This window comes from Canis lupus, chromosome 6 (genome assembly GCF_011100685.1).
Source record: "Canis lupus familiaris isolate Mischka breed German Shepherd chromosome 6, alternate assembly UU_Cfam_GSD_1.0, whole genome shotgun sequence".
Lineage (NCBI taxonomy): Eukaryota > Metazoa > Chordata > Mammalia > Carnivora > Canidae > Canis > Canis lupus.
This window is the reverse complement of record NC_049227.1, coordinates 19,241,458-19,263,716: the sequence shown is the minus strand read 5'-3', so window position 1 is coordinate 19,263,716 and position 22,259 is coordinate 19,241,458. Positions and strand designations below refer to the sequence as shown.

Sequence of the window (22,259 nt, the reverse complement as noted above, 5' to 3'; positions counted from 1 at the left end):
GTACTGGAACCAAACTGAACATTCCAACAGTGAACCAATCCATGTAGAATATAGGGATGGCATGTGCTTGCTAATAAAAACTGGGTTCAGATACTAACTCTGCTCTCTACTCTATGGGCACATCCATTCAATTCTTTAAGCTTTAGCCTCCTCACCTATCAAATGGGACTAATGATTATAATACCTACCTCACAGATTCACAAGACTATCAGCTGAAATAGTACATCAAGAGTTTAACATGGGACCTGCCACACAGTAGGTGCTGAAACATACTAGTTCCCTTCCTCTTTCTCTGACAAAACTTCTAAGACACTCATTGTGTGCGCTGTGGCAGTGGTAGTTGTTGGCAGCCACACCACAGTTAGCTCATACTGAGCACATTAGCTAAAAGCTCTGTCTTTGTCTCATGAGCTTTCCTTAAGCCAGACTTCTCTCCTAGTGCCTCTCCTTGTATAGGACCTTTACCTTGGCTATGATGCATTCTATCAAGCTGTTCCTGATCCATCTTTAGCCTGTAGAAATTGATCTGAATGCAGATTCCATCATCCAGCTTATCCCGTGTGCCTCCCATCTGAATGTCATCTGCAGACTTAATAAACAGGCTTCAATGGCCATATCTAGCCATTGATAAAATTATGGCTTGGGATAGGACCAAGGACAAAACCTCATGGCATGCCACCCTTCAGGGGAAGAGTAATTTAGATGACTGTGCAAAGTTGATTAATTTGTCCAGTTCCTGGAATCCTATGTCCTTGTGGCTTGATTATAATAATATTAGCATCCATGTACTGGGTCTTATTTGCCACAGGCCAGGCACTGAGGTAAGTGCTTTTCATATATTTTTATTTTCTATAACAAGTCTGCAGGGTAGTATTTGCATTACCTAGGACTTGGTTTAAAAAAAACAAACAAACAAACAAACAATAACTTCAATCTAGCTTTAGCAGAAGAAGGACTATATTACTTCATTACAAGACTCTACAGTGTAGAGGTGCTTGGGTGGCTCAGTCAGTTGGGTGGCCAATTCTTGATTTCAGTTCAGAGCATGATCTCGAGGTTCTGGAATTGAGCCCCATGTCAAGCTCTGTGCCCAGTAGGGTGTGTGCTTGAGGATTCTTTCCCTCCCTCTCCATCTGCCCCCTCTTCCTGCTTGCCCACACGTGTGTACTCTCTCTCTCTCTAAAGTGAATAAATAAATCTTTAAAAAAAAAAAAAAAGACTCTACAGTGTGGGTGCTTCACAGAAGCCAAGGGCAGGAATGAACCTTGTGTTAAGAATGGTGAACCAGAGCTTATGACTTCTAGGGTCCCAGAAAATCCTCTCTATGGTTCTTATCTTTGTGTCAGCATCTGTCATTCTTCTCACTTGGTACAAACCAGCTTTCTCTTTCACGGTCCACCTGGCAGAAAGTAGTCCCACAAGCAACACCTGAGTTTGCTCCTTTCAAGACAGCTTCCAGATCTTCCCTGAACATGTGAATCCCAATTCCCCCAGGATTAGGGGCCTGCCCGGATCGGGTGCCTGCTCCTGGTCCAGCTACCTCCAGTTAGCAATGGGGTAGTAGTGTCCAGATGCGGCCTGTAGGAGTCTCAGTGCTGTAACCTGTGGCCACAGTACAGGCAATGTCCAGAATCCCCCTGCACACTTTACAAGTGAGAGACCCAAAGTCACACAGCTGGTAAGTAGAGAGGACAGGACTTGACCCTGGTTTTGTCTGATGCTCAAGCTTATGTCAATATAACATGCTTCTTATTCTGGGCCACATTGTCCCAGGGCGGCCTCTGTGGTGGGGTCAGTAAGAGCTGACCATGGTCTCAGGCCAGAGAGCTCAAGGGCCACCTTGTGCCATCACCATGGTCCAGCCCCAGCTCGGGGCTCTGAGATTCCTTGGCTTGTTGATTTGCCTGTTTAGTGATTCAGCAGATGCCATTACAGAACTCACAACTTTGTGGAGGGACCTGATCCTTAAGAGTATAACTACAGTCTTTGGAGTCTGGTAAAGCTAGATTCAAATTCTGGTGTTTCACTTTTCTACTGGTGACTCTCTGTGCCTCAGTTTCCATAACTGTAAAGTGGAGGTTATGCAAATACCTGCTTTATTAGTTGTTAAAACGATTCAGTGAGATAATACATATAAACTCCATGTGGTCAGCATAGAGTAATTGGTTCTATAAATGGTAGCAGTTTATCAACTCTGGACCAGGGAGAAGGTACAGGAGTCCAGAGGAGAAAGCCTGTACCTGAGCCAACAGGGCAGCGATGGGGGCCGTGGGCTGGCCAGGGTTTCAGGGAGGAAAGGACATCGGAGCTGGAACAGTGAATGGACAGGAGGATTGGAGTAACTGGCAAAGAAGAACAACTGCAAACACATGAGCATATACAGGAGCTTGAAGGACCAGCGAGTAAGTAGTTCATTGTGAGAGAAGCAAAGAATAGGTACTTTGAGCAAAGGGGGGGTGACTGAGGCCCCAGAGAGAAAACTTTGTTTACACCTTCATATATTGACTTAACAAATATTTGTCAAGTACCTGCTATGTCCCAGGCACTGTCCTGGGTCCCCTCAGTTCTGCAGTGAAGAAGTAGATACACATCTGTGGAGCTTGTGTCCTGGTGGCTAGAGGTAGACACTGAACAAATGAATAAGTGAGACAGGAAGGGTATCAGAGAAAAAACAAAGCAGGGAAGGGGGTGGGGAGTGCTGGGCATGGGGGATGGGAGGGGGTCCTCAGGAGGACCTTCCTGAGAAGGGATCAGAGTCTAAAGGATGTTGGCCAGGGGGTGAGGAGCTAGGACAAAAGTCCTGAGGGTGGAGACTGTGTGGCCCAGTTGGGTGGGGGGGATCAGGGGCAGGGAGGTAGGAGGTGAGAGGCAAGGACACAGGGGTAAATGCTGGGTCTTACAGGGCCTGGTGGCCATTTATAAGGACTTGGGTTTTTGTCTGAGTGAGGAGGGAGCCACAGGAGCATTTTGAGCAGGAGAAGGTCAGAACTAAACAGATTTTAGCAGGATGTGTGTAGAGAATAGACTCTGGGGCAGGGGCCTAAGCTGGAGATGGCTGAGGGCTACAGCAGAATCCCCCGTGGAGGTGATGATGGCTGTGATCGGGGACAGTGGAGGTATAGAGAAAGCGCTGGATCCTGAGCACTCTGAAGGGAGAGCCAGGTGGGCTTGCTGTTGGACTGGCTCTGGGTGGGAGGGAAGGAGAGGGATCGAGAATGGCTTTTAAGGTTCTGAGTACCCAGAAAAAAAGATTCATTAATTCCTGAAGCAGGAAGGGGTGGGAACAGCTTTTAGGGGGAAGACCAGGAATTCAGCTTAAAACCTGTCAAGACCTCGAGCAGGCAACTGGATATGAAAATCTGGAATTCAAAGGGAAAGCCATGTCAAGCTTCATCTATCTAGACTGTGAAACCATTGATTTTTTTTTTTTTTTTTTTTTTTGAGAGAGAGAGCAAGGGTTAGTGGGGTTGGGAAGATGGGTTGGGGGAGGCTGGGGAGGCATACACAGAAAGAATTGTAAGCAGGCTCTATGCTTAGCATGGAGCCAAACAGCAGGAGTGGATCTCTGGACCCTGAGATCATGACCTGAACTAAAATCAAGAGTCAGAGGTTGGGGCACCTGGGTGGCTCAGTGGTTGAGCATCTGCCTTTGGCTCAGGTCGTGATCCTGGGGTCCTAGAATCCAGTTCCCTGAGGGGAACCTGCCTCTCCTTCTGCCTATGTCCCTGCCTCTCTCTCTCTCTCTCTCTCTCTCTGTCTCTCATGAATAAACTCATAAAAAAAAAAAGAGTCAGAGGCCTAACTGACTGAGCCACCCAGGCGCCTCTTTTTTTTTTTTTTTTTTCTTTTTTGAGAAGGGAAGTAGGATGGGTGGAGGTCATTAGTTACACAAGTAATACATGAAAACAACTTCCTTGAGAAAATTATTTTCAAGCCTCTAGATAAGGCTTAAAATCCCTTTTGCCAATTCCCACTCCTCCCAAATCCCAGTCTCCCCCTCTGTTGTAACTGTTGTTGGGAGCATGCACCCTTCCAGACCTTTCTCTGGGCCTCCATATACCCAAGTGTATCTGTAAAATACACATCGTGCTTTGGGAGTGTGTGTATCGTAACAAAATGGTGTCATAATGAATATGTTGTTGGGCGATGTGCTTTTGTAACTCGTAGTTATCCTTCCTGAACTATGTCTTGGAGATCCATCCTTGGTGTTACAAATGAACCTAGGTCTTTATTTATTTGTTTGTTTGTTTGTTTGTTTTAACTTGTTATGGTATGGTAGGGCCAGACTGTGAGTTATTTGGCCATTTTTCCAATGGGAGGGCATTAGCATTTTGTACATTTTTCCTCGGGCACCTGTGTCTTTCCAGAGTCTTCTAAGGAGTGAAATGACTGGGTCTGAATAGATAGAAGCAATACCAGGTTTTGTTTGGTCTTGTTTTGATAGATATTGCCATACAGCCCCCCAAAGTGCCTCTGCCACCTGACTCGCCAGCCTTGGCAGGTTTTTAATGAGGGGAGCTACAGAGATCTGTGTTTTAGAGCAGAGCTCAGTAGTGGGCTGTGGGTTGTAAGGAGCGAGGAGGAAACAGAGACCATGGAATTTGTGGGCTGCTGTCCCACTCTTAGAACCAGCCTTGGGACAGAACACAGGCTACTCTAGGGGCTGGAAGAGACCCTCCCTGCTCTTTCCTTTCCTCCTGCACAAACGAAATGCTGTCTCTCCTACAGCCCACAAGCCTGGCTTCTTCCCTGCCAGCCAGTTTCTATTCCTAGACCTCCTCACCAGCTTGAAGTCATCCCCTTTTGACAAACACACTGGTCAAGACATTATAAAAACACTATTTTTATTAGAGCAGACCAGCTCCTCACTCATCGGGCCTCTTATCCCGCCACCAGCCTGACAACATTCTTTGCCTGCCCCCCCCGTGACGCCGCATCTAAGGTTGGCGCACAACCAGGGTTGTGATTGTCACCAACCCAGCGCCTGTTCTGAGGGTGTGATAGCAGCCCCTCTCTGGAGGCAGACCAAATCCTACACCCAGCTGCTCTCCCCAGAAACAGTTTAGCTCAGCCACAGCCCACACGGGCAAAGGAAAGTGGCGTCCTTAAAACAATTACGTCATCTTCCCATGAATTTCAGGTGGGTGTCCGCTGTGGTATAAAATGCCTTCAGGGTTAGCTCAGAGAGCTGGGTTGGGGGTCCACCAGGAGTTCAGATTTTGTGCTGCTGGAGCTAGAAACTTCTGAATATTTCTAATCAGCATCATCTTTATTGCTAACATGTAACGATCATCTATTACACGCCAGGCCGTATTCTGAACAGTTTATGTTTATAAGGGGGATGCTTTCCATCATACCTATTTCTTTTGTTTTTTATTGAGATCTAATTGCCGTAACACAAAATTTACCATTTTCAGGTGCACAATTTCAGTGGTAGTTAGCATATTCATAGTGCTGTGCGATCATTGTTACTACCTAATCCCAGAATGTGTATATCCCCCCAGAGAGAAAGCTGTACCCATTAGTGGTTACTCCCTATTTCTCCTTCCCCCAGGCCCTGGCATCCATCAGTCTGCTCTCTTTGTCTGTGGATTTGCTTGTTCTGGACATTTCATATAAATGTCTGGCATCTCTCACTGAGCATAATGTTTTCGGGGTCCACCCATGTTGTAGTGTGTGTCAGCACCCCATTCCTTTCTGTGACCTAACAACATTCTGTTGTATGGAGATAGCACACCCTGTTTATCCATTCATCCATTGAAGGACAAGCCGGGTTGCTTCTGCTTTTTGGCTGTTATGCACTATGCTGCTAGAACATCATCCTAGTTTGACAGCCAAGAAAACTCAGACACAAGTACCATTTGCCACTCACTCAAGCAGGATGGGATTCCTACCCAGACATCTGGCTCCAGAGCCAAGTCCCAGCCACCCCTCCCAGCTGCTCGGCAGTCCAATGAAGACCCGGGAATTGAGGGCCTATGTCATATACCTCCATGGCAACCATATTTCAGAATTAAAAATTGGGTCCTGTGGGGGCGCCTGGGTGGCTCAATTGGTTGGGCCACTGGCTCTTGATTTTGGCTCGGGTCATGATCTCAGGGTGCAGGGATTGAGACCTGCATCAGGCTCAGCAAGGAGTCTGTTTAAGGATTCTTATTCTCCCTCTGCCCCTCCCCCTGCTCCTGCTCTCTCCCTCTCCCTTTCTCTCCTTCTCCTTCTCTCTCAAATAAATAAATTTTTAAAAATTGGATCCTATGGTGCAAGGAATTCGTCATAGTTTTGGGACTTGGGTCTGTCTTATTTGCATTCCGGACCATGTAGGAAGTCCTGGCTGAATCATTATTGTTCATGCTGTCCAAAATGCATTTGTCAATGTCTTTAATGTAACAAGACTCAGCCGTGCCCTGGAAGCTCATGGTCAAGGAGGAAAGATGTGCTATCTTGGCTCCCCAGGAAGCAGACTCTAGGAGGGAGATATGTTGTTGGGGGGGGGGGGCTCTGGAATGATGTGAGACTGGGCAGAGGAAGGAGTTGAGTGGTAATCTGGCCTTGGTAATCCCAAAGTAAACTCTGGGATGGGTGGAGCTTCAGAGACATTCCCAGTTCCGACAAGGAGCCTCAGTCTTTGTACCCTTGGCATCAACCCGTGTCTGAGAGCCAGCATCACCTGGCTTCTTCCTGGGAAGGGATCAGCTGTGAGCTGCCCACCATCACTGGTCCCGGTACCTGGGAGTCATCTGGGCTGCATCCACAGCAGCTTGGCTGAGAGCTCCTACAGAGAGCGGTCCATGAGAAGGAGCCAGGAGCACCACTGGGGGCAGACCTAACCCTGCCTGGGATGGGGGTGAGCAGGGAGGAAGGTGCATCTTCACTGTGCCATGAAGCCTTGAACCCCAAACCTCTATACCCAACTGCTAGCCCATGAACCACTCCTCTTGGGTGCCTCAGTGTCTCAACACAGCTGCCCCAAACCAAAGTCATCCCTGCTCCCTGCCAGCTTTCAGTGCTCAGAGAATAACAATGCCATGCCTCCCATTACACAGGCCAGACACTGCAAGCCTTCAGCATCTCTCCTCCTTCATGTCCTTTCTCCAAACCGTCATCCAGCCCTGTGCCTTCACTTTGAAAGTATCTTCTCCCTGCCTCCCCCTTTTGCTGACCCCTCTTGTTGTCAGAACACCCAGAGCAGCCTCCTACCTCCTCCTAGCACCCATCCTTGGCCACCTCCATCGTCCTATTCCCACGTCCCCTACCTCTGCTCCAAAAACCTGTTGTGGCTTCCTGGTGGCCTGGGGTTGAGGGCAAATCTTGCTGTGGACCACATGGCATTGGTGGTCCAGCCCCTCAGCCCATGTCATTCCCCCACTCCCCTTCCTGTCTCCAGCCCCGCGGAGCTTTCTTGTCCCTCCTGTTATTTGCACCTTCTTGCCACATGGCCTTCCGATGTGTGTCCACTCTGCTTGGAACACACTCTCTTCTCTGCCCCTAATTACCTTGTTTACCCTTCATGTTTTGGTTCTGTGTTGGCCCTCCATGAAGCCCCAGCTGCCCCCCCTGCTGTTATCATGTGTGTCCCTGTAACACTGCTCAGGGTGTCCTGTATCTGCCTCCAGAGTGCTTGAAATGGTACACGACATATATATGGTGGCAGGCTCATTTGTCTAAAATTGGGCGCCTTCCCAAAAGCATCAGCTCCAAAGGCGAGGGAACTTGTCCTGGCACAGGCCAGGAGGTGCTCAGGAAGCCTGAGAGCTTTTCCTGAGGAAAAGAAGGAGGGGGGTCAAGGGGGTAAAGAGAGGGAAGGAAAGGATCATGGTCCCATGCCGTCTGGGGGAGGGGATGGGGGTATGGGAGCTGATATGACCTGCTTTCCTTATATCCTAGATCTCCATGAGCTCACCTGGCAAACATTTGACTGTAGTGGGTGAGGGGATGTGGAATTTAGGCCCTCAAGCCCACTCTACTGCCCCAGATTGGAGCATGAGATTCCCCTCCCTTCCTCGGGATTCCCCCCCTTCCCGCCCCGCCACCACCCCAGCACCTGTCACTGACTTGGTGGGCTTTGCCCTTCACCAGGCTAAAGCAGACCTTAAATGTCGGAGGCTAGTCCCTCTGGCTATCCCCTGAGATCAAACCAGTGTGCTCTGAACATTTTCCATCCCAACCCCCAGACACGCTTCCAGGGCTCCTTGCCCTATGCTTTTACACACTTTATCCCCTGCCTGGATGCCCTTCCTGTCCCTCCCCTGCCTTCCCCCGACCATCTAGTGAGCTCCTTTACAAGCTGGCGCTGTCTCCTCTCCTCTTCTCTGTAGAGCCAGCCCAGCCCTGGGTGGTGCCTGGCATCCACGCTCTCTGCCCTGGGCCTTGGCATTCATGCCTCCCGTTGGTAGCAATTATCCCACGGCATCCAAGCATTTGTGTTTCAGGGACCGCCCTGCTAAGTTCTTTAAGGACAGGGATCTCGTCTTCCTGCCTTCCTTTCCTTCTTTTCTTTCTTGTTCCCTCCTTCCCACAATACTCTGCGAGCTCCTTGTGTGTGCCAGGCCCTGGTTGGGGGCTGAGAGGTACAGCCCTCCTTTCTTGGCTCTGCTGTCCCGGCCCATACCACAAACTAACAAATGGAGATACTTTCAGAGAGAAGGTTTGGGAGTCAGGAGAGGCCCCAGGAAGGGCCCCCATGCCCACAAGCAAGGAGGAGACCTTCTAAAAGGGCTCAGCTGCTCTGAGAAACAGCCAGAAGGGCTATGAGCCTGGGGGCAGGGCAGAGGAGGCAGGAGTGAGGTCAGGGAGGGTGGTGGAGCCAGATTCCATTCATCTCTGCTTGTCTCTGGCACAGCTCTCATCCCATAGGAGAAGCTCCAGGAATATTTGTGGAATAAATAGAAAGGGGCCCCTGAGTGTTCCCGCCTCTTCAGAGGGCTAGAGGCGGCCCCTGTCTAAGGGGTGAGCATCCTTTCTGACCACCAGGGGATGGATGAGTTCTGTGGGAGATTCATTCCCTTAGAAGGAAAAGTTGTTGGTGCAGATGAAGTGGTGGTGAAAGACATTGGAGAAGAGAAAATCCCAGCTAGGCTAAGTGGCCCGTCCTGCAGGATTGGAAGGCTCTGACGCGTAACAGCCGTCTGAATGAGTTTAGCACAAGCTTGAGAGTGCAGAAGTGAGCAGGCCTTTTCCATCAGTGCTGCAGACTGGGCTTCCAGGGATCCTGCCAGCCGAAACCCCCTACAGAGCTCTCCTTAGCCCCAGCCCATCCCAACTCACATAAACCTCGATGCCGTGAAGCCATCTTCTCAAAACCCTCCAAGAGCTTCCTGGTACCTCAGAGTAATGCCAGAGTCCTCAGCATGGCCTCTGCCCTGGTCCACCCCAATCCTCCCCTTCGCCCCACCTTGCTCACTCTGTTCCTCCAGCATGCCATCATGCTCCCACCTCAGGACCTTTGCACTTGTTGCTCCTGCCACCTGGAAAACCCCTTTATCCAGATTCCCACAGCTTTTCTTTCACTTCCTTCAGCCTCTTCTTGAATGTCACCTTAGCAGAGGCCTTCCCTCACCCCATGGCTAAAATAGCACCTCCCACCCCCACCCCCACTCCCCAGCCTTCCATTCTCCGCAGCACTTAGCACCATCTGAAATACTACCTATTTACTTATTTTTTTTTATTGCCTGTCTCTTCTCATTAGAATGTAATAGCGGAGACTTTGATGTGCTTACTGTTCTTCTCCAGAATAGGCGTTCGATAAATATTGAGCGAACAAATGAATTTGTAAAATGAGGTCAGTGCTGTCCAGCTTGCAGAGTGGCTTGGAGTTTCCCAGTGTGTGGTTCGCTTTCTTCCACGGCACTGTAGGTGGCTCGTAAAACATGTGCTATTTCAGTAGGTCCATATTTATGTCTGCCTTCTATTTATGGCAGGTGATAATGATTTTCCATTTATGGCATTAATATGAAATTTCCTTTTTTAAAGTAAACTCATTCAGGATTAAAAAGAGAAATCTATATTTGCCAGCCTGAAAGATAGTTTATAACACAACATTGCATTCTTACAAGAAAACTTTTCTGAGAATTAAAAAGAAACATTCACTATTTTCTAGCAGATACAGATTGAAAATGATTTTTTATGTAGGTACGTAAGAAAAACATTTTCACAGAGACAACAGTGTGTCTGTATCAGTGTCCTGAAGTCCAGGAGGAAATCCTAGATTCTAGATCTGCATCGATGTTCAACAAACCCTGGCACCAAGTATAAAATCTCCAGGTGTGTGTTGGTAGCAATAAATGATGGTACATGGCAGGGTAGTGAAGTAATCAGTGTAAGTCTAAGGTATTTGAGAAATAATCCAAACTCTTCCTATGATTATTCATCTCGTGTGTGCAAAGCATGTGATTTTGTTAACCCAGTCTACCCAGGGCGTGAGAAACTCAAATCTTTGCTGCTGTGCCTTGCCTTATTTCGCTCCAACCTCTAGGGGGTAGTATCTGCCGATGCTTTAGCTTCTTTTGTGATGGAGCATACTGAATGCAGAGCATTTTTTGTTCCTGTTTTGAGGATGGGATATGTTGTTAGCAAGAACGGTAAAAAAGGAAGCTCAAAACTATCCTTTTTCATTCGGCTAATCTGCATTAAGGACTTAACTACACATCATGGGCATTCTAAAGAATGGGATTGTTAGGAGAACAGAGCAGTTGGCATTTGGGGGTGGGTTTTGAAGGGAGAATAGGAGTTTAGTACTTTGGGATACATTGGGATTGTCTTTTATTGTGGATTTAGGGCCATCACTGAGACCATTCCCTAAGGGATCATTGTAATCCTCTACTGACTACTCCTCTGAGCCTTAGGTCACAGAACAGACTTTAGATTCAGGCGGTCCTGAGTATTGGCTTTACTGCTGTGCCACCCAGAACTCACTCAGGTGTTGTGAATCTCTCTCTCTCCCACACACACAAACCATTCAAATCGGCTTGAGTAAAGAAAGCTATGTGACTGGGCAGCCCAGGTGGCTCAGCAGTTTAGCACTGCCTTCAGCCCAGGGCATGATCCTGGAGACCCGGGATCGAGTCTCATGTCAGGCTCCCTGCATGGGGCCTGCTTCTCCCTCTGCCTGTCTCTGCCTGTGTCTCTGCCCTTCTCTTTCTCTCTGTGTCTCTCATGAATAAATAAATAAGATATTAAAAAAAAAAAAGGTATGTAGCTAAAATCTGGGTTCAGGCATGGCTGGATATGGGAGTTAAATATGATCAAGAGGATCTGGTTTCCTTGTGGTCCATCTCTTTCTGTCCTCAACCCAGCAGCCAGCTGCCTTGGTGTTGGCGTCACTCTTGGACAGATATCGCCATGAAACACACAAGGATGTTCACCATGGTACACCTAATCAGTTGATAAAAATGACTTCCTTCATGATGGCCCTAGTAGCTCTCTGTTCCTATCAGCTAATAATTCTGGGGGAAGAGGCACGGGGACTTGTCCAGTGAATCCAGTCAATCCCTTGGTTGAGTCTGTTGACCTGGCATGAGGGCACATGCCTAGCCCTGAGCCAGTCACATGGCCAGGGAGATGGAGTCCCTGGTTGGCCAGGGTACCACATGGACTGAGAGTGGAGGAGAAGTGGTTTCCCAAAGGAAGAGCGAGGTGATGTAACCAGAAGGAAATGAAATAGACGCTGAGCCGACACAAATAGCAAATGTGCCTTAGCTCCACTTAGTTGCTTTGTGGCCATTAGGCCATTTGCCTCAGCTTTCAGAGCCTGTAAAATGGGCTTAATGATCTCAGAGCGTAGCATGACTGCACACAGCCACCATAAGCATCCCCAGAGAGCATAAGAAATGGCAGCTATGGCAGCCTGCAGAGCTGGGCCCCAGTAATCTGGAGCATTGGTTCTGCTCCTAAATTGTCCCTCAGGTTAGGGCGTGAGCCTGGGGGGAGGTAGGGTAGAAGAGGGGCTCTGTGAACTCTGCAGTGCCTCAGGCCTCATTATTAAACCATCCAAAGTTCGTGTTCTTCCCTGCTGGGACCTGACACCAGTGAGGCTAGGTCCCCGGCATTCACCAGCCCTGGAGACGGAGTCTGCAGCTCTCAGCTGCTTGTTAATGCAGCTCACACACTGGCACTCGCTAAGTCAGCCCTGTTTAGGAGAATTCCAATATTCTGGCCTCAGAGGAGCATGTGATTCCTGAAATATAGACTCTGTCAAGCACCTTTAAGCATAGCCGATTCTCGGCATTTCTTTCCAATTCCATTTTTTCCCCTAAAGAGAACTAATAGTATGGCCATTGATAAGGTTCTGTACCGTCTCTGGGGCTGGCATCAGGGATAAAGATGATGAGGATAACAGTAGTGGTATTGACACTTTGTGTCCATGTCACATCCAAACACCTTAAGACCCTTTGCTATAGGGCAGCCCCGGTGGCACAGCGGTTTAGCGCCGCCTGAAGCCCGGGGTGTGATCCTGGAGTCCCGGGATCGAGTCCCATGTCAGGCTTCCTGCATGGAGCCTGTTTCTCCCTCTGCCTGTGTCTCTGCCTCTCTCTCGCTCTCTCTGAATAAATAAATAAATAAATCTTCAAAAAAAAAAAAAAAAGACCCTTTGCTATAGCTAACTCGCGCAGTCTCCACACCCACCTCTTGTCAAACCCAACTTCTGGCCAGTTGGGAACATTTCAAGCTTTTTCAAGCCTCCTCCCGCCCCCGCACACCTTTGCCCATACTGACCCTATTGCCTGGAATGCCTTTCCCTTTTCTTGTGGGCCAGAAAATGTTTCAGGTTTAAAATCCCAGCTCAAATGTGTCTGTATTTATTCATTCACTCAACCCGTATTTAGGGAGGGTGCATTGTGCACCCGGCACTGTCTTAGGGGCTTGGAAGACACAAATGATCAAAACAGACCCAGTCCCTGCCTCCGTGGAATTAATACATAAGAGGTGTAGTAAATGAGATAAAGGAGATAGTATGTTAGGGAGATTGGAAGTGAAGATGTGATGCACAGCTTGCAATTTTATTTTATTTTAGAAGATTTTATTTATTTATTTATTTATTTATTTATTTATTTATTTATTTATCTGACAGAGTGAGAGAGCACAAGCAGGGGGAGCAGACAGAGGGAAAGGGAGAAGCAGGCTCCCCACTGAACAGGGAGCCTGATGTGGGGCTTGATCCCAGGACCCTGGGATCATGACCCTGGGAAGGCAGATACCAAACTGAGCCACCCAGGTGCCCCTGGCTTGCAATTTTAAATAGGGTGGCCAGGGAGGACCTCTCTGAGAAAGTAAGATGTGAGGCAAGTCTTGAAGGAGGTGAGCAATCTGGGTATTTATCTGGGAGAAGAGCAGCATATCATGCAGGACTGGTGAGTTGAAGGCTCTAAGGCTGGAGCATGCTGAGTATCAAGGGTCCTGGGATGAAGGGAGGGGAGAGGAGTGGTAGGAGGTGGGTCAGAGACATGAGTAGAGGCCCAGGGCCCTGCTGACCACTGGGACCCGTGAAGAGTCCCGAGCAGAGGAGTCACATGATTTATCTTAGCTTTCATCAGGACCCCCTAGCTGCGGCAGGGAGAAGAGACTGCAGGGGTGAGGGCAGGAGCATGAGGGGGCCCAAGCCAGGGTGTGGCAGGGAGGTGGGGGAGAAATGGTTAGGTTTTGAGTATCTGATTGTTTCCCTGGGAGACTAGGGCCTGGCCATGCCCTGGGGAGACTTCCTAGGTCCCTCATTCAAATCCTTGGCATACCATTTTATACATTTGATTATGATCATTTGTCTTCTTTCTTTGGTCTCAGATGCCTTGGGTAATCTGTTGAAAATTACAGATTTTCTTCCCGGAAAAATACCCTCATGCATTCAATCGAATGGGTGTTCCGAAAAGCCTCTGCAGACCATCCTCAATATTAGGACCCCTGGCTAGTATGTTTGCTTGACTGGATGCACAACACCCGTACCAGGCACGACAGGACCATGCGGGGCAGGGCCCAGACTGGTGTCTGAGTATGGCCTATAGATGAGTACACACAGTGGGTCCAAGCTTTTGTTAAACCCTCGTGCATGTGTGACAACACTGGATCAATGTTTGCTGGAAGATGGTGATGATGAAGTTGGCACTTTATAGGGGTCTCACACCTTCTAGGGGTGCCTCCCATACAAACGTCTCCAGGTTTAGCCAGACACATAAAGCCTCCGCAAAGTGAAGTGTGTGGTGCTGAGGAGGGTCTGTGTCTGGTTTCTGATTAGGGCTGGAGGGAGTGAGAGTGAACCAAGTTGGTGCTTAGCCAGCCTCAGTACTCACCATCCTACAGCTGGATGGTGGTGAGGCTGAGACTCTTCCCCTATCCTCCCCCTATAATCTGGCTGGGGAATCAGTGAGAAGACAGGAAAGGATCCTAAATCACTTCTGCTTTTCTCCTAGTGGAGCTGTAGAGCTGCCCTCTGACCTTACTGTTAACCCCCGTTTACAGACCAAGGCCACTGAGGCTCAGCAAAGGTATGTAGTGGAGTTCAGGGTTCACCCCCAAGTCTCCAAATCCCCAGATAATTGGTGAGCAATATATATAGTTAAATGCTAACAACTTAGCACTTAATTACGTACTATTGCACATTGTATTGTATATAATTTAATGCTAATTGCAGGGTTTCGGAATGAGCTGAAGAGAGTGGGGCGAGAATGGCAAGGGAAGTTTTCGTGGAGGCTTTGGGAACCCAGCTGGGCCCTGGAGAGGATTTGGGTGGAGGCTGGAGGGGATGGAGTAGATTTCTGGAAAAGGGAGTAGAATAATTAAGGCCGGCCAGGTAGGAATGAGCATGGGGGGAAGGGGGGAAGCTAAGATAGTACTATTTAAATAATGGAGCTCTATAAATGCAAATATACCTAAATAGTCACTGAGAACCTTCTATGTGCGGCGTACTATGCCAAGTCCCTTCCACTGTTATTGCTTCCAATCCACATGTAACCCTATTCGGGAAAGAAAAATCCAACCAGACAGGTACTGTTATTACTTCCATTTTAACAGAGGAATAAACTAATGGCAGTGTTGCTACTCTGGAGCCAGGCCTGGTCTCAGAGCTCATGTTCTCCCCAGCTCGAATTCAGAGACCGTCTGATTAGAGGTGGGCTAGGCTCAGGCCTTGCTACTCCAATTGTGGCCCATGGGCATTGCCTGTGAGCTTGTTAGAAATGCAGACATGGGCCCCTCCCCCCTAGTCCTACCCGGAGTCAGAACCTGCATTTCAACCTAGTCCCGGGTGATTTGTGTGCATGTTAGTTCTAGCATTTGAGAAGCACAGAAAAGCACGGGGCTGGTGAGAAGTTCGGCTTGGATGTGTGCCTGTGCTGTTCAAGGCTTTGTGATACATCACTCTCCCGGCAGAGGCGAATAAATGCATTCTCGGATGGTCTGAGGTACAAGCCTAGGGCAGCCCATCACAAGCTGAGCTCTCTTTGTCATCTTGTATTTCATCTAAAAATGTCACTGAGTGTCCATTCTACACCATAATCTATCAGTGGTCATTTTGATATTTCAAAATGGTTATGTAAATTGCCATGGAGTAGGATGGGTGTTCTCGGAAGATGCGTGAGATGGGTTTCTTTGTATCTTAAATGGGTAATAATAACCACTTTAAGAGCTCTTGCAAAGATCAAAGGAGAATCATGGATATGGAAATGCTCCACATCAGACACATGCTATTTTGGAAGGGACTGACGATCCTCCCCAGACCCAGTGTCCTGCAAACAGCTCTCAGAGGGCTGAGGTTGAGCTCTTCTCACATTCAGGGCGAGTGAGGCAGGGCTCAGTCCCAGAGAGCACGAAGTCACCTGGCATCTCAGGAAGCCAGGGAAATAAGAGAATAGGGTCAACTATTGCTAATTTGTTTGTTTACATTTCCTTCCTCATGCCCACTTCCTGATTGTTTGGCCAGATGAGCTAGCAGGAAACCCCAGTGAAACTCAGAAGTTTTGGGGACATTGGGACAGGAGAGAAAAGGAGAGCACTTCATCCTGTCCCCAAGTGGGCCCAAAGAGTAGGGCGTGGGGGAAAAAGGTTGTGGGAAGTGGGATGACAAGGAAGACGTAAGCAGATGGCAACAACACAAGTCCTACAGGAAAGGAGACAAGAGAGGGGATTGGGCTGTCAGCACTGGACCAGGAGTGACCTCGGGTTTCCATCCAGAGGGCCCATTTCCTCATAACTGGAAAGAGAAGATGAGGAGAGAGGCCCAGAGGGGTGAAATGGACAGAGACGGTGCAAGACAAGGGAAGGGAAGCCAGACAAGGCATCGGAGGGCAGAGAGGCTCATTTACAACTGCAGAAGCCAAAGGAGGAGAATTTGGGGACAGACGGGGAGGTCAGCAGTCCTCCATGGCCCAGAGCAACTGAAAAGGAGGAGCACAGGAAAGGCTATTTATATATATTTGGTTAAGGAGGTTATGGGTCACCTGTGGATAGGGTTGTGGTCTTAAAGCCAGATTTTGAGAAGAGGAGAATGATGGGGATTTTCTTTTCTCTTCTTCCCATGGTGGCAGTTAGGATTTTCACACAAACTGCATTTCTATTGCAAATGTCTTACTTGCCTTTTAAAACTTAATCCATGAAACTTGTGACCAGAACCAAGCCTATATTGTCTCTTTAATCCATCCCTTGGCAAAAAATAAAACAAAAGGTTATTTAAGAAAGAGAAAATTAAAGAGCATTGTTTATAGTATGATCCTATTTTTGTTTAAAACAATGTCTGTGGGGGCACCTGGGTGGCTCAGCTGGTTAAGCGTCCAACTCTTGATTTTGGCTCAGGTCATGATCTCAGTGTCATGAGATTGAGCCCCCCTCAAAAGAAAAAAAAAAGAATGTCTGGGTTTGTGTATGTGTTTATAAATATGTATGTAAAAATATGTATGTATATGTATATGATAAAAACATCTAGGGGAATATATATCAAGTTATAATGGAGGTTTTACTGGCATATACATATGTCACTTTAAACACGTATAGTTTATTCTGCATTAATTATCCCTCCATAAAGCTATAGAAAATTAGAATAGGGGTTATCTCTAATGGTCAGTTTATGGTACATATGACATAATTCTTTTGGCTACAAACGATAGAGACTCAGCAGAAACTTCTAAAGCAAGAACTAAATTGTCCAGATACTTCTTCAGACATGAGTGGATCCAAGGTGTCAAGTGACGACTTTAAGGATCTGTCTCCATCTCTCGATGCACCTGCTCTCTCTGTTATTGACCTCATTCTCAGATAGTTCCAGGCCTGTGTCTCATCAGCCTAGCCCCTCCCCAATGGAAAGATAGCAGCTCTTCCCCCAAAAGGATCAGCAAAGGCTCAGGGCTGACTTTCAAGGGCCTGGCTCAGGCCATGGCTCATGCACAGACCAGTGAATCACTGTGGTTGCAGGCAGCACTGTGTGGATTGTCAAGGCTAAGGCCAAGGTCATATGACCCAAGAGGCCAACAAAGGAAGTTTCTAGGGCCTCTCACAAAGTCAGTGAACTGAAGGAAGGTGATGAGTGGTTCTTTAAAGGAAATCCAGAGTTCTGTTGCCCAAAGAGGAGGTCTAAGCCCCCAAGTGTCTGTTCTTAAAGGCGCCCTCACTGTCTGGATCATGTTTTTATAATGACTGAGTTCTAATAAGCATGCATTCCTCTTGCCATGGCAAGAGAAGAATGAGATCCCTTCTTAAGCAACTGATTTGGGTCACATCTGGTTATGATAATTCAGGTAGCTAAATAATGAATGTGGAGAAAACATAAAAGCTAAAATTTAGCCCAAGCCCCTGCTCTTACAGGGCACGGGTGGAACAACCAGTGTCAAGACCAGAGAACCAGCCTCCTCCTTTCTATAGACTGTTGGTTATGTATGTTCAAGACCCATGGGACCCTCAGACCATCTCTGGGGCTCTGGGTCGCCTGAGTGATGTGCCCAGGGAGCCAGGCCTTCGTCAAGCTCAGTCTCTGGCCTCTCAGCCTCCTGCCTCAGTAAATAATTCCCCACATTCCGATATCACACTGCTCGATTTCTTCATTTCAGGCTTACACTAAGGACATGGTGCCAGACTTCGATGAGAAACATGATGAGTATTTAATATTGCTTCAGCAGAGGAACCGGTAAGATGAACCTGCTCAATGGCAGCCCTTAATATTAGCCAAATAAAAACCCGATTTCGATTTATTAGACAGCATGCAGGCTCTGTGTCACATAGGAATGGGGCGCAGTCAGCCTCTACTCAGAGGCTTGGAATATTATCTACAATCCCAGCTCCTGTTTCTCCCCTCACTGATTTAATTGCATCTTTGAGCAGTAGCAAACTGTTCCACATATAAGTACCACCTCTTGCTTTCCTGCTGCTGTTCTGGGAGACAGTGGCTTTGTCATGGAAAAGCTTGAACCTGGCAGGGCCTGTGCATTAGTCACCTGAATAGCCCAGTCTGCCATCTCCCAAGCTTTGACGGGCCCTTGAAATCTGAGCCTATAATCATGCCTCATTAGATCAAGGTGGAGTCGTTTCACATCTGTGTTTAAAGTTGGTCAATATGTCATTTAAAGTTTAGTTGGTACTTATTTTTGACTCTGGTGTGCTACCTCCGGGCGGGGGGGGGGGGGGGGGAGAACTATGGTAGATGCAATGTTTAGTGATCGAGGGCAAAGCAGTGTGGTCTGGTTGGAAAGAGGCATCACCTCTTCACTGCCTTCATGGGGCCTGTGGAGGTTCGCAGTCAGTTCACTGTGGTTTGTTATCAGGCCTTAGGTTTCAGGTTAAGCTGGGTTGGCAACTCAGATGCTAGGAGTGGCCGGGCAGTGAGTGAAGGAAGCCAGCACAGCACAGTAGAGTCGGTGGGCACCTGGGATTCTCACTTCCCAGCTGCTCAGCTCAGGCCAGTTGTTGTTTGTGGGAGCCTGGGCCCAGGGGTCCATATCTTCCAAGGCTGCTGGAGAAGCTGGAAATCTGGATTTGGGTTGTGAAATCTCCTGAATTTTAAAATGTTGGTAATGCACTCAGATTAAAACTTAAAACTCAAAACAATGCTCAGGATGCTGCAGGCCCCTAAAACAGACCTGTGGGAGTGGGGAGGGGAGAGCCCTAATCTGGGCCTTTGTGTTATAGGAATGAGTTCGGGGTCTTACAGGCAAGAGAGCCTGGGAGTTGTCATCCTGTTTGTTGTGCATTCAGCCCTCATCTGACTGTCCCAACACCCAATTCTTGTCAGGTGGGGCCCTGCTGGCATGTTGCACGGACGGGTTTATACAGGAGTTAGCATTCCCATGCACCGACCCTTTTACTAAATTCCACTAAGGTGCCTGGGATCTATCTCTAACAGCACCAGCCCACAGTGGCTAGATGCCCCTATTCCGGCCGTGTGGCCCCTGGTGGTGAATTCCTGAACAGGTAAACTTTCCAGGAGCAGCTAGACATACCAGACAGTGTCCTTCCTCTGTGCCAGGCCACTCTGTGCTCATCTCCCCAGCCCAGGGGCAGCTCCACCTATGGTAGTGGGAGGCTTGTGCTGATTAGCCCAGCATGGGTTTTTATCATCATTAATGCCGTGGAGCGGGGTGTTTTTATTCCATTCCTGGCAGGCTGGATGGTGCCACCGAACACCTGAGTGATCGTTTAATCATGTACGTGTGACTTGTCTGGGAGGACATTGTCATAGTTCCTTAGGAGCAAATTGCTTCTCATTAATCAGCGGATCAATAAGTGCACCATCAAAGGGCTACCAGCCGATAGCATAGAGGAGAATATCCAGAGACAAGGTTGCAGCACAAAGGCAATTAAAAAATATGTCAAAGCTGAGTTGCCATAAAATTTGGGGGATACGTTGTCACCCAGAGGGAGCTGGCGTGATGACAGGAGCTCAGAAGGTAGAGCTAGAAACACTTCCAAATGGAGACATGAAAAGTGGGTGGCCCCCTGAGCTACCACCAGTTGTTGCTTTGGAGGCACCTCTTCTGGGGTGCCTCCTGCATGCAGGCACTTGAGCCCCATCCCTTCAGTTAATCCTCCCCCACCTGATGTGATGTAGCTATATTCACTGCACCCATTTTCCAGACAAAAAAGACCCAGAGCAGTGAGCTGTTTGTCCAAAGTCATCCAGCCAGGAAGTGGTAGAGCTGGGCTGGACTTTCTGATTTATGTTTTGTTTAATATTGTCATAAATAATCAAGAGGGGAGAAATCTGCCAGAGTTGCCAGTTTTGCAATGAAGGGTTTTGTGGGAATAAACCGCAGTGTACTTGGAAATCTAGTTATATGACCTGGTAGAAAGCCAGCCTCTGGGCTTTATGGTGTGCACAGAGGGAAATGAAAACCCAGCCTGCTTATCTGGGTTGCCCTGTGACCTGAGACAGGAGGGTGTGCAAAAACTGGAGCCAGTTCCCAGGAGTGTCCTGCCCAGAACATAGCTGCCACAAATGCTGTGGGTGGTATTCTTTTCTTCATTCAGGATTTCACTGAGTGCCTTCTCGGTGCTTAGCACTACCAACAACGTGAAGGAGAGCATTGTGATGAGGAAGGCATCAACTTTATTAGTTAGTACTCTGGTGGTTGGGAGACAGGAAGGACAGAAACTCAAGGTAAATGGACCTTAAATAAAAAAGGAAACTTACTGGCTCATGAAATTAAGAAATCTGGGATAATGTTCTGGCTTCAGGTATAGTTGTATCCAGGTACTTGGCTCTGACTCTACTCATCTCAGGCTGGCGCCTCCTTCATGGGAGCCAAGGCAGCCACCGGTGGCCTCACCCTTGCATCCTGCCTCAAGGAGAAGAGAGGACTTCTGGATAGTTGGGCTGAATTCCTGAGGAGGGCCCCAGCCTCAGCCCCGAGCCAGTTGCCCCTGGTGCCTGGCGAACTGGCATGGCCTGACTGGCCACTCCTTGGCTACCTCCTTCACCTGGGTAGTGGAGTGAGTGTCACCCAGACCACACAGAGTAAAGGAAAGAACAGAGCGGTTCCCAAAAGGAATCCGAAGAGCTGGTTTGGAGGATAGGGAAGAGTTGCTGGCGAGGCAGACTGAACAGGTTTCTGCCCCACAGCCCTTGCCCTTGAGGAACTGCCCTGGCAGTGGCAGGTGAGCACAAGGCCACCCATTTATAACCACTCCCAAAGAAGCAGAATGTGATCATGTGCTCCAGGAGAGGACCAAGGGAGGTAGAGGAGGATGTGACAGTCCCAGGTCACTCCTGCCTGAACCCTCCCAGAGGATCCTTAGTGATTCTGGTCACTCACCTTCATGATAGATGTAATCACACCCGACCGGCTCACTCACGACAGAGCTACCAGGTTGGGCCGAGTGCTGGAGGGCTGATGGCAGGGAAGGACTGTAAAACATCCCTCTAGATGGTGGGGGCTGGACCAGATCCAGGAGTCCAGCAGTAGTGTTATTTCTTCTCTGGAAAAGGTGGTTTGAGGGAAACGTATAGGAAAACATGCCCATGAGAGATGTAAACCCACTGCCCCAAAAGGAGATTCAGGCAGAGAAGGAACGGGAGAACCAGCATCCGGGGTGGGGGGGAGGGGCTGTTGGCATGGGCCAGTCTCTGAGCCGGAGCTGCAGCCTGGTATCCCACTCCATCCTCATGTCAGCCCAAAGAGGGGTAGGCACTCTTGATCTCATTTTACAGAAGAGGAACAGGCCCAGGAGGTGTCGGGACTTGCCAAAGGTTACACACACACTGAGGAAATGGTAAAACCTTCTCTGTGGAGCTTCATCCTCCACACTGCACCACCTACACCCACACGGATGGGGGATGCTGACATCTTAACAGGCCAGTACTAGAGCCTGTGAGCACCAGTGTTCTGGGAGGAACAGCAGTCTCTTTGCACCACTGCCCTCCGCCTTACCATCCTTCAGGGCTGGTCTCAAATGCCACCACCTCCCCATCTGGACTCTCCTTGCTCAGCCCTGGTGTTGTGATAAGTGGTGAGGAGACTAGAAACAGCACAATGGTGTGTCTGGGAGGTGGGCTCTGGAGCCTCGCGGACCAGAATTGAAATCCTGGCAGCTTCCTGGGCTCTGTGATCTTGGGCAAGTTCATCTATAAAACAGGCCAATGGTAAGACCTAAATCACAGGGCCAGTGAGGGAGTAAGAGAGACAAACACTCAGGTGTCATCATTACTACCACCACCACCACCATCATCATCATTATATTAATGTTAATGTCAGTTAATACCCTGAGCTGAAATCCGGGTATTTCTTGAATGCTTGACCCCTGGAGAAGCCCTTGGTTGCCCTCTGGGGTGACTGAGGTCCTAGCGGCCACGTGGC

The 22,259-nt window shown here is 48.6% G+C and overlaps 1 protein-coding gene across 2 annotated transcripts in view; it reads left to right on the top strand.

Annotated features, from left to right (window-relative positions):
* Positions 1-22,259, top strand: part of KATNIP (katanin interacting protein) — a 195,221-nt gene that overhangs the window by 34,814 nt on the left and 138,148 nt on the right. Inside the window, exons 3-4 of one of the 2 annotated variants that reach the window (XM_038539987.1) lie at positions 14,397-14,471; positions 18,021-18,097. In XM_038539987.1, coding sequence (XP_038395915.1) covers positions 18,036-18,097 — 62 coding nt within the window. In that variant the 5' untranslated portion in view covers positions 14,397-14,471; positions 18,021-18,035. The remainder of the gene's footprint in view (positions 1-14,396; positions 14,472-18,020; positions 18,098-22,259) is intronic. The other variant, XM_038539988.1, reaches the window with a different exon arrangement.